The 12,509-nt window shown below is 46.4% G+C and overlaps 1 protein-coding gene and 1 pseudogene across 1 annotated transcript; one reads left to right on the top strand and one right to left on the bottom strand.

The window, feature by feature from the left end:
• Positions 1–131: 131 nt before the first annotated feature.
• On the bottom strand, positions 132–4,660 carry LOC117852380 (shaggy-related protein kinase eta). The gene is made up of 12 exons (XM_034734452.2): positions 4,370–4,660; positions 3,552–3,641; positions 3,393–3,452; positions 3,035–3,307; positions 2,857–2,931; positions 2,716–2,772; positions 2,143–2,283; positions 1,987–2,037; positions 1,794–1,889; positions 1,424–1,507; positions 824–925; positions 132–619 (listed from the first exon to the last, which is right to left on the bottom strand). Exons 1-12 carry the CDS (start codon positions 4,487–4,489, stop codon positions 524–526), a joined length of 1,245 nt encoding a protein of 414 aa, XP_034590343.1. The 5' UTR covers positions 4,490–4,660; the 3' UTR covers positions 132–523.
• A 3,934-nt stretch (positions 4,661–8,594) lies between these two features.
• On the top strand, positions 8,595–9,987 carry LOC117864105 (uncharacterized; annotated as a pseudogene).
• The last annotated feature ends 2,522 nt before the right edge of the window (positions 9,988–12,509 follow it).

The following is a 12,509-nucleotide window of genomic DNA, read 5'->3' as shown; positions in this document are numbered from 1 at the left end:
AATGATAGCAAACAATTGCACAATCCATGCTCAACCAGATCGAAATTGAAAATGAAACAATTTACGTGATTCCTGTAAAACAGGTTATATGCGAGTGGAGTTGGCGAGGCGAAGGATAAATGACATGATAATTACCATAACACAAGATAATTTTCCCATCAATAACATTTACAGAATTACATTGACTGACACCCAGGGATATGGAACACTTACAGGCGCACTACAACATTAACATTGGAGAAAGTAATACGATAGTAGAGATTGAATTCCTTCAAATGGCTTAACAATACACCTCCCCCTCCCCCTCCCACTACTTAGGCTAAATTGGATGAAGCATTAAAACAAGCAACAATGGCTGGCTGCGCGAAACACACCACCTCCCATTATGCAACACATTGGCGCCAGCTCACGTTTGGCTTTCCAATAATGGTCAGATTCTACACCTTAAATGTGAGAACATGCAGGTTGCCCTTCGGCACATAGAAGCATAGGAAGTGCAAGGTAGAACACCGTACAACCTTCCCTATGGTCCAGTTGCGGGCAAGAAAGTGAGCCCAAGATGCCGCCTAGCATGGTCTGGGATCAACCTGTTAATGAGCTCCGGGGAAGCATTTGCTAGCTGCAAATTAACAGAAAAATGTTGGTATCTTCTATATACAGAAAAGCATCTGTTTTTTATTGTCAGCTAGGCAATTTGTCAACTGCACGCTGAAATTATCACTCCATCAAACACAACTACAATGGCACAACTGGTTTGCCTAGTTTCTCAAATAAAAAGCACATGACAAGCATAATAAGGTGTATCAATCTTGAAACTACTTACCTCCTGTTTGAAGTTGAACAGTGGAGGAAATGGCCGTCCGTTTGGCAACCTTGCATGTGGTTCTCTCAACTCATCAAAGAATGGATGTGCACACGCTTCAAGCTGCAAGCATTGCAAGAATTAGCAATAAAATCAGCACAGAGGAGCAGCACGAGTGGTTAGGGATCTCAAACTTGATGCATTAAATCATTGTCCATTTGTCCTCTTAAAAAACTCAGCATACAGGCGAGGATGTTCACAGCATAGGATTTAACACTTGGCAGTCAATTCCAATAGGTGAAAACTCACAGAGAAGTCTTTCATTTTGGATGGTATAAAGTGAAACATTGTCTTCCCACTAAGAAGGTCGGTTCCAAAACTCATGAGATAGTATGGAAAAAAATTATAAAGGTGACATCATATCCAATCATCAGTACTAGCTTTATACACATAAATTGAGATGATTGGAACATTTAACAGCTAATTAGAAAGTGATGGGACGAACATGACCAACCAACTAGGAAGAAACAATTAATGTCATTACTAATGTTGGCAATCATTGATAGGTAGATGGCTCCTTTAGTTGACTAGAATCAGTCAAGAGGGGGGAGGGGAACTCACAGCAGTGCATCGTAGATTTGGTGAATACTGGAGCAGACGTGAAGCAAGATCTATAGCTTCTGGAGGCATCCGCTTGTGGAAAATCTGAAACAGGAAAGGTATTTCAGTTTTAGTTTTCCAATGGCTAGATAATGTTGTATAATACTCCCTCCGTTCTTTTTTATTTGACGTTGCTTAGCTCAAATTTGAGCTAACCTCATATAAATCAGAACAGAGGGAGTATTACCGTTCCCCATCTCTCTCTTTTCTCTCTGTAAGTATCTCTGAACAACCTGTATATATTGCTTTTATATCTTTTAAATTGAAGCGCTGTGGGGAACTCCCCCACATTTTTTCTTCAGAAAAAGTTGACAAACAAATTTTCACATACCTTGTGCCATGGATGAGCTTTGATCTGAGGAAATCTAAATTCAGTGTAGTTCGGATTCATGCATCGGATTTCCTCACGTGTTGGAGTACCAAGAACCTGCCATCAAAGCAAATTCATTCGATGCATGGAATTTTTTTATTAAAAAAAACACTACTGAGTACATTTCTTTAGAACTAATAGAACAACAAAGCACCTTTATTATCTCAACAAGCTGATCCACAGCACTTTCACCAGGGAAGAGAGGCTGATAGAATAATTTTAACAGAAAGATGCTTAGTTCTAAGTTTGCTGCTCAGATGGATACATAACAATAGGCAGATCTGTGGGAAAGCTGGGAACAGGAACTAACCTGGCCAAGCAGCAGCTCAGCGAGAACACATCCAGCTGACCAGATATCAATTGATGTTGTGTACTCAGTCGCCCCAAATATGAGCTCTGGAGCACGGTAATAACGTGAGCATATATATGATATGTTTGCTTCACCTTTGACCTGATCAGATTGTGATTTAAAATATGGAAAATGAGTAAAGAATATAGTTGCGTGTATATAGAAGCTTGAAAAACTACAAAATGGCTTGCATTAAATCAGAAGTAAAAGACAAGGCGATTCAGGTGTGAGTGTGATGCTGGATTAATCTCTCATCCCTTAATATGCCACTCAAGCACTTGCTTAAGTTTGAGTCCAGACACATCCTCAAAGGCAAGGATTTCATTATCCAGTAGTTTACAAGGAATTTTCTCTAAAACCTAGCATCCTAAGTTTGAGAATCAATAGAAACTTTCAATAACAAAAGGAAGCTACTTTACCACCAAAAGATGCATGCAAATCAAACTGATGAGTAACATCTTTAAAACAGTACAGGATAACTCTGATCTAATTAGCTGTAGAAAAGCTACAAGCCTGCATATTGCATTTGCTTACCAACATTTTGGCGCTCCCAAAATCACATATCTTCACTTGGTGAGTCAGAGGATCAACCTATAAAACCAATGAAGTGAATATCATCTTAATTAAGAATTAAGATGCTGTGAGACCAAATTCAAAAGTATGGAAAGGACATACCAAAAGATTCTGAGGTTTCACATCCCTGTGGCAAACACCTGGTACAGTGTGAATATAGGCTAAACCCTGAAATATCTGCATAAAAAGACCAAGGAAAACTAAAATCACATCCAAACTATTGTAGATTTATCAAGAAAGAGCAGTAAACATTCCAAAAGAATATAGGTGACTTTCTTACCTGGTACGTGTATAACTTGACATATATAAGCGGCATCCTCTGGTTCATATTGCTGTAATGCTTCAACACACGATATAGTGACTCGGGAACAAACTCCATCACCAAGTTAAGGAAAAGTTCATCTCTGCTTGTGGTAGAGAAGAAGCAATGCTTCAAGGAGACAACATTGCAGTGATCCATGGATCGCATGATTTGCAGCTCCCTATTCTTGTAACGCTTGTCCTGTAAAACCTTCTTAATTGCAACAGTCTCACCAGTCTCCAGACATTTAGCCTACCATCCATGCAACAAAAAATGCAATCAGGGCAATTACAAACAACTCAGGAAGCGGTATGCACCAAAGCAACCAGCACTATACCTGGAAGACGATTCCGAATGATCCAGTTCCCACAACTCTCTCTGCCATGTAGCTGATAGTCTAAGAAGCACAAAAGCATACAGCCCAAGTTAGGAAAGAGATCATTGTGTGCATAGAGTTCAATAATGCCCTGTGACTTCTGGGTTTGCTAAAAATTACCCTTTTAGGCTCTCCATTCTTGCCTCCAATGGTTGTTGAGATTATGTGACCAGTGACTGGATCGCCCCCTTCAATCATAGAACCAGCATGCTGTAACGAAGTAAAATCCATAAGAAAAGGCATCATATAGCGGAACACCAATGGTCACAAAGCAGTGGAACTGCTGAATCGCAGCCTGGCTGGCCTTGCACAAACTGGGCTTGCTTGAAATGGAAACTCCACCATTCATGAAAGCCTTATCCACACAACAAAACTAGAATCCCAACAGGACAAAACATTCAACGTAAGCGTCCTATGTGCTAATCGCACTACGCCTTTGCCACAAGAGCTAGATTAACTGTTGTAATCATCTCAAAAAAAGGGAATTAGCTAGTCTGATTCCCCCGTTTGGAACACCTAAGTCATGATTACCTAGTATACAGCAGTATACAGGAGCAAACACTTGCAAAGGTGGTCCAGGGCGGCATGCCAAGCCAACCGGTCTGGCTGAAGCAGGGGGCTAGAAGCTTGCATAGCGCGCACGCAAAGACCAGACCAAAGGAAGGCAGCGCATCTCCTCCCCTGGCAAGCAACGCTATGCTCCTCCACCTCCAACTACCTGATCCCCAGAGAAATCGCGCGCGTGGGATGTGGGGACGCGACCACCCCTAGCCTCGCGGCGCCCGGCGCAGATCTACGCGCGGATCGAACGCGGGAACAGCCAAACAGCGAGAGGAAAAAAAATGGAACGCAGGCTCAGAGAGATCCGTGGGGGAGGCCGGCGCGACCGCTCCGGGTCGCCGGAACCACGCGCCCTCGGCGGAGGAAAATCGGCTCACCTTGGCGTCAGCGGTGGCGGGCGCTGCCGCTGCTGCGCCGGCGGCGGCGGGGCGCGGCTGGTCCACCTGCATCGGGTCCACGGCGCCGGCGGCGTGGGCCCCACCCGGCAGAGCGGCCATGTGGAGGGTGGGGCTGCGGGCGGAGACGACACGGAAATGGACCTCCCCTCTCTCTCTCCTCTGTCCTCTCTCTCTCTCTCTACCCTCTCTCTCTCCTCGGTGAGGAGGTTGGGGGAGGGAGGGCGGCTTGGCTAGCGAGGCAGCGCCATGAGACCCGCCCCTCGCCTTTTTTTTCCAACATGTTTTTTATTCCCGTCCTCCGCCACCCACTACGCTGCTACGGGAAGGAGGCATTTTTCCGGACAAGGACGGGCACTTTACGTGAATACCGCGCCGGTGTTGACGTCTCTGTGCAACTTTTACAATTGTGTCCCTGGATGGACGTATTTGTGATTCCGAGGACTACGAGGTGGAAGAATGGGGTTTGGTAGTGGGAGGTGGGGGACATGGTCAATGTGTCAGTCTGGCTCTCCCTTCCTCCCCTGTCTCTCTCTCTTGGGCTGGTGGGGCCAAGCCGGTCTTGAAAAAAAAAAAGACGGACAGTCCCAACCATGATGTCTGCGGGTGATTTCTAGACGAGAGAGAATAATAAAATATGAACGTAAACACTACCACCTCGTATCTTCCAAGATAAGTAAATTAATTATTTCTTGCATGCTCAACAAATAGATAGGATTAACTGCGGTAACTCTTGCAACACGACAATTCGCTGAACACTCGGATAAGCTGTGCGATTTCATTTTTGCTAATAAAAAATGGAATACTGTTATGCCTCCATCCAAACAAACGAGGAAAAAAATTGATGCTACACCCACTTCCTTATCTTCTTATACAGTAAAAGAAAGCAAGCTACACCAGTCCCACCAATGCCTCCTCTGACCTCCTCTTCCTCCTCCAGCAAACATTATTTTTCCTCTTCTCCTCCACCTGCTCTCCATTGACTAGCTCAATCCAGGATGGGAGAAGCTCAATCCTGGACGAAAGGAGATCGATTCGGACAGGGAGAAGCTCGATCCCCCATGGAGCTAAGATCCCATCCTTTTTAGGCCTCTATCTGCAGCGATTAGGAGGTCCATCCTGATAGTAGTGTGGAGATTTGGTAAGCAAGGACTTCTATCCTAGAAGTAGAGCTTAAATTTTGGATTGCAGGGTGGTCGATTTGTGCGTCCAGGAGACGAATCAACTGGGGGCGCCGGCCACCGTGCATTGACACCAAGAACTGGAGGATGGACGCCTGGAGGGGAAGCACCACCAGGCCATGTGGCACCACCGACGGCAGGAAGGCCACCGCCGATTGGAGCACAGGTGGTCGATTTGAGGACGGGCGCAGCAGATCGGTCGGAAGGGGAAAGTGCGTGCGGAAGAAACGAAGGTTCGCCCCCAACGCAAAAATTGGGGGTGTTTTGTTATGGATACCCCGTGTCACGTCGAATATTTGAGACTAATTAGAATGATTTAATTATAAAACTAATCGTACGGATGGAGGCTAAACGGTGAGATGAATCTATTAAGATTAATTAATTCATCATTAGCAAATAGTTACAGCATATTATCAAATCATGAATTAATTAGATTTAATAGATTTGTCTCGCCATTTAGCCTCCGTCTGTGTAATGGACTTTGTAAATAGTCTAGTTTAATACTATAGGACTAAATTTTAGGCGTGGAAACTAAACACCCTCTTGGTCATTTCGTGTGTCTCGGTGCAAGCGACGACTTAGTTTAGGGGACGTTTGGATGCCAGGGGCTAAACTTTAGTCCTGTCACATCGGATGTTTGGATGCTAATTAGGAGAACTAAATATGAGCTAATTACAAAAGTAATTGCAGAACCCCTAAGCTAAATCGCGAGACAAATCTATTAAACCTAATTAATTCATCTTTAGCGAATGGTTATTGTAGCACCATATTGTCAAATCATGAACTAATTAGGCTTAATAGATTCGTCTTGTGATTTAGCCTAGAGGTTCTGCAGTTAGTTTTATTATTAGCCTATGTTTAATACTCCTAATTAGTATCAAATATTCGATATGACAGGAGCTAAAGTTTAACCCCCGTCTGCCAAACACCAGAGCCATGCCGCATGAGATTTTTACTTTTGGTGGCATCCTAATAAATTTTATGAACACTGGACGACGTGGAAGGTTGAAACTGCCTTACCGTTCGCGGCGGGCCTCAACGGCGCTTAAAAGGTGACGTGGAGGTGCCTCGCCAGGTGGAGTTGTCTTTCAAGGGACCTTTGATGTTATTTAGGATTTATGATCCGTGGGGTCACAAGCACAATGATGGAATTGTTGTGAAAGTATAAGTAAAAAAAATCTTTACTGATTGAGAATATGAAATCAAAAGGATATTACAATCCACCTCATAGGTTATGCGGTGAAGAATGACTTAATTAGAGTATTGACGAAGTTTCATAATGGTGGCTTAATATTGTTTATGATAGAGAATTCTAAGATCGTTTTTAATTCCCTTTGCTTCATTTGACAAATTCTAAGGATAATTTCATATAGTTACGTAGTGCTCCCTCCATCCCAAATTGTAAGTCACTCCAAGAATCGTGGAGAGTCAAAGCATCTCAAGTTTGACCAAAATTATAGAGAAAATTATAAAGATTTATGACATCAAATAGGTATACTATGAAAATATAATTGATGAAGAATCTAATGATACTTAGATGATATCATAAATGTTATTATATTATCATATAAATTTGATCAAACTTAAGATACTTTGACTCTCTAAGATTCTTAGAATGACATACAATTTGGGATGGATGAGTAATATCTATGGTCAAGATATGGTTGGTATTGACTGAACAATCACCATTTTGCGTGAGATTTTAGTATTAGAGCAAGGACTTAGACACAAACACTCATAATTATCTAGCTAAGTCCTAAAAAACTGAAGGGCGCTGCAGCTTTCGGGTTTACCGTTCACAGCCTCAATTGTGCGAAGGTGAGTGTGAAAGGTGATATGGAGGAACTTCGCAGATGGAGTTGTTTTATTTCCAAGGGATCTTTGATATTGTTTAGGATGTAGTATGATGGAGATTTCTAACCTACCTCCGTGGGGGCATAGGTAGAAACAATGGAATTCTTGCGAAAGTACAAGTCAAAACTCTTTGTTGATTGAGAATATGAATGAAAAGGATATTACCACCCACCTCATAGGTTGGGTGATGAAGATTGAAGAACGACTTGGAGTATTAATGTTGTTTCGTGACAACGGATTAATATTGTTTATGGTAGAGAATTCTAGGTTGTTTTAGTTTCCTTAGTATCGTTTGACAAATTCTAAGAAAATTTAATATAGTCACGTGGCATTGTCCACGGACAAGACTGGACGGTCCCCCATTTTGCATGAGATTTCAATATTAGAGCAAGAACTTATCTTAGTTTGATCGGACATGACACTCGTGATAATCTAGCTAGCCACGTCCTAATTTTTTTTTTACAAAAATAGACTGAGGACTACTATTTTGGCTCTGTCTGATATGGCGTCATACTACTATGCTACCTTCTCCCATCACATAAAACAATAGTACGTTGAGAATAAAAGGAGCAAGCCTAATTTTAGGCATTAACAACGGAGCAAGAGAAACAAGAAAAGATGAGAGATGTCACTTCCTTTTCCACCAATCTTCTCTCTTGAACAATCAAAATATATCCTTAGCTTAGCACATGGCACCTCCAATATTTTATTACATTAGCAGAGTGTGGTCAAGTTCTCCTGTTCCTTTTTCCCGTTCAGTTCGTCCGTTGAATTCTAGGCAGAGGATCCATATTTATCATATTAGACTACGCATAAGAACTTAAAGAAGTTGTTTAGCGCGCGAGCTTCGTATTTCTTTAGAGGAGAAAAAAATGAGCTGTTCTTTTTGATAGGAAAAAAAGAGATGACATGGTGTTAAAAAAGGCTGCTGATGCTGCGCGTTTATCAATTATCATGCAGGCCTCCATATATATTGTCGAGGAGGAGTCCTGACATGGCCCACGCGAATGAAGCGATGCAGGCCTAATCCAGGCAGAAGGGCCGAACAGCAAAAGCCCAGCGCGAAACAAATGCCAGCCAGTCAAGTGTCCAAGTCCGGATCATCAACGAGCCCAACAAACAAACGGGAAAGCTACAGTATCCGGGCGGAGCCGGAGCCAGCAAAGGGGGCTGCTGCTGGTGCCTGGTGGCACGTATGTAGTAATGTATGGTCGGTGTCCATCCAGCTGCAGACCGCGTCGGCCTGCAGCTCCGCAGACCAGTCCAGCACGCATCAGCCGTCTTCCTCAGCCGCTCCGCGCGGCGCCGCGGGAGCTAGCCGCCCTGCTGCTCTGCGCCGCCGTCGCCGCGACCATCGCCGCCCGCGCCACCGTCGCGGCGGCGTCCGCGGGCTTCGAGGACGTGGACGCCTACAGCTTCCCGGCCTTCGACGCCGCCACGACGGACGCGCTCGTGGTGGCCACCAACTCGTCGGTGCTCGCGCCGGCCTCCCTCCTCTTCCGCCCGAGCGGCTCTACCCGGAGCTCAACAGCTTCGAGGGCTTCCTGCTCCTCTCGCAAACCGTCGACGTCTGGCGCGCCGGTGCCGGAGCCGCGGCGCCACCGACCGCGGTGGACCGCCGCGAGGCGTCCTTCAACACCAGCTTCACGCTCCGCGGCGCCGCCCCCGTCGCGTTCGCCGTCCTCCTCGACGGCTTCCCGACCATCAACGCCGCGACCGGCCTCCGCGGCGACGCCAGCGGCTCCGCCGCCGCGCCCAACGCCTCCAGCGGCCTCGCGGCCGTCGAGGTGGCCGCGGTGAGGTCGTACGGCCCCGACGCCCCGAACGTCGGGCTCAACGTCACCGTCACGCCCGCCGGCGCGGCGCCAGCCCGCGCCGTGCGGATCGAGTACGTCACCGCCGCGCACCGCCTGTCCGTGCGCGTCGCCGGCGCCGGCGAGGCCAGGCCTCCCGGTGCCCTCCTCGACGTGCCGCTCAGCCTCGTCGGCAGAGGCACCACCCAGACCGCGTTCGTCGGCTTCTTCGCCGCATCGGTCAGCGATATCTTCGTCGGCGTCAGTGGGTGGGACCTGACGGTGGACAGGTTCCCGCGCGGCGGGAAGAAGGGCACGTCGTGGCTGGTGATACTGCTCGCGGTGCTGGGGTCGGTGGCCGCCGCGGCCGCCATTGTCTCCGCCGTGGTTTGGTACTTCTTGTCGAGGCGACGGAAGCTCAACATGGAGCCCAAGATAAGCTTAGGCATCCATTGCCACGTAGTTTGGTTCTTCATCCGTATATATTCGATCTGAAAGTTGGTATAGGGGTTCTTTCTTCTAAATCAGTGACAAAGGTTTGTATAGTGGCGCGGGTTTAACTTAAATTTTACAGTTAAGCTCATAAGATTTGTTTTGCGCAAAGATCTGTGGTCGCCAATATTTGCAAGTGTCTGCTGTAGTTTAAGAACACACGTACTCGCCCTGCCAATATTTGCAAGGGAGCAAGGGGAATCGAGGTGACGAACAGCAATGGGATTGGAGAGGAACTAAAATCGAAGGAGCTCAGAATTGTGTCACAAGTTTCTTGTCCTCTCCTGTCTCTCTTGTCCTATTGCCATTCTCTCCTTGTGCGCGCACGGCACAGGCAGACTCACGCCACAACACGCTATCCTTTTACATTGGCTCAGTCCATTCCGGCACATAAACTCTGACATTATTGGGCCTTCTGCTTCTGGCGCTCCGATGCGGCCCAACTTGACCAGGCACTTGCTTCGCTCCGGTTCTTTTCAAATTGCACGTTGTTTTATCCTTTTTAAATTTATAATTTTTATTATATATCTATTTTAGACATAGTATATATCTAGATAAATAATAAAATATATACATCTAGAAATACTAAATAAAATCTACAATTTCAAATGAAAGGAGCAAACAACGAAATAAGAGTAGCGGCGAGGACCATCGGCTGGTGCTGCAAACCAACACCGACACGTCCGCTTCCGTTGAGCAAACCGCTCGGCTCAATCAACTCCGATCTGACCACGCAACGCAACGTCCGGCAACCAGAAGTTATACAGCCGGGCAGCCCGCCATGCAAATCGATCACATCGGCGGGACGAGAGCCGTCCCCTAATCACATTTTGCCGCGCTTGCGTTCGATCCTGCGATGATTGCGCAACCATACAACCGTGCGAGTGTGACACGATGGATGGGCATGGCCATTGGCCGCCACATTTTGGCTCATCATCGTGACCCAGACCTGGCATTGTCACGTCAACACCAGACGCCCTAGGTAACCGTACTACTGAAAAACTGAACATTTATTCAACACATTAGTAATACGCCTTTTCATCACTAAAGCGTGGTGTTAGTACTGGTCGTCACGTACAGTACCATCGGAGCCCTGTAGTACCGGCTTGGAGCCTTTGACGGTATTAAATGGCGGCATGGGGACCGGGTGGCCAATGGCTAGATTCCCATGGAAGCCATTTAGTACCGGCTGGTAGCTTCAACCGGTACTAAATGATGTTCATGCACGTGTGTACCGGTTGTTAGCTTCAGCCGGTACTAAATGTCACAATTTAGTACCGGTTAGAGCCACCAATCGATACTGACGTACAAACTATAAAATAACCTCCTTCTTCCTCCCCGAGCCCGAGCTCAACCATTTGACCGAGAGCTTGGGCTTCTTCACTCCCATGGCGACCTAGGGGAGGTGCTGCCTATTTTTCCCACAATTTGGGAAGATTTCATTCTTCCAACTGTTCTAAAGGTTAGGAACTTCATCCTCCCTCCTCTCATAATTAGTATTCTATGTTTTATGCTTTGTAACTAGAGAATTTTGTACTTTTTAGAGCAAGGATGAATGGAGAGTTTTTTAGTTTATACTTGCATGTAGAATGTAGAATTTTTACTCATGAAAGTTTGTTCGATATTGAGAAATTCGTATTGAATGTTGACAAATATGTGTTGTGTTAATTACTTATGTTGCTTTACCTAAATAACATAAGTACAATGTTGAAACAAAAATAATTATCGGATTTAGTGATCGGCAGTCACCAGGAGGTTACCCAGGTGGTAGATTTGTATGTGGGGGAGATCGCAAGACCAAGAGCTCGAATGGTTACACAAGGGCGAAGGTTTAGATAGGTTCGGACCTTTGGAGAGTAATACCCTACATCCTGTGTTCTGATGGATTGTATTGCTAGTATGGGATGTGAAGAGTTGATGTGTGTTACCCTCGGGGGGCGTCCCTGGCCGCCTTATATAGGCTGACGACCTAGAGTTACAATCGGATAGGATCTAATCCTAGTCAGTTGTTACATGAAAAACAATCTGAGTCAGACTACAACGTATATCTCGCAATATCTAGGTGGAGTCTGGTTGCCTAATCTCCTAACCTGTGCTCCACGTGTCCTTCATGCCTTGCCCCGCACGTCATGGTCGGGCGAAGCCTACTTGTCAGACCGGCCAGTATCCTGGTCGGTGGGCACCCGTGGGCACCCTTATTCCTTAAGCCCCCGAGCAATGTGGAGTCGAACAGGAGCCTAACGGATGTGCAATGAAGCTTGTAATGTACTCGGCTAAAGTTGTGGAGTCATCATAGTGATGGAGAGGCTGCGCAGTGCTCAAAAAATGAAAAAAAATTGAAGCTTCCATAGGCATGTGACTGAATGCGCATGGCTATGCGACTGCCGAGCTTTGGGATGTCGACATCCTGTAGATCGAAGGGAAGCACATGGAGGGTGTCGCAAGACACACTCCATATGGTGTAGCCCCCGAGCACTGAAGCAATTAAAATAATCGGTCCAATGGTCAAGAAAATGATGTATTGTTTCTGTAGCAAAAAAGAATCTAAATATAGCGCCCAACCCCCGAGCGTGAGGACCGGCAGAGTCGTGGAGGCACGCCGACCTGAAATAGCCGAAATAGGGCCCAGCCCCCGAGCGCGAGGACTGGCAGAGCCACGGAGGCACGCCGACCCGAGATAGGTGCCCAGCCCCCGAGAGCGAGGACTGGTGAAGCCACGGAGGCACGCTGATCCAAGATAGGCACCCAGCCCCTGAGCGCGAGGACTGGTGGAGACACGGAGCCACGCTGACCCGAGATAGG

This window comes from Setaria viridis, chromosome 1 (assembly GCF_005286985.2).
Source record: "Setaria viridis chromosome 1, Setaria_viridis_v4.0, whole genome shotgun sequence".
NCBI classification, from domain to species: Eukaryota; Viridiplantae; Streptophyta; class Magnoliopsida; order Poales; family Poaceae; genus Setaria; species Setaria viridis.
Note: the sequence above shows the minus strand (reverse complement) of the source record. Positions and strands in the feature narration are given on the sequence as shown.

Excerpts from the sequence above, each read along its gene's own strand:
- LOC117852380 (XM_034734452.2), bottom strand. The coding sequence starts at position 4,489 with ATGGCCGCTCTGCCGGGTGGGGCCCACGCCGCCGGCGCCGTGGACCCG. Across the intron at positions 1,508-1,793 it reads AAGCTCATCCATGGCACAAG|ATTTTCCACAAGCGGATGCC; the intron begins GTATGTGAAAAT and ends TTCCTGTTTCAG. Across the intron at positions 926-1,423 it reads CAAATCTACGATGCACTGCT|CTTGAAGCGTGTGCACATCC; the intron begins GTGAGTTCCCCT and ends CAATGCTTGCAG.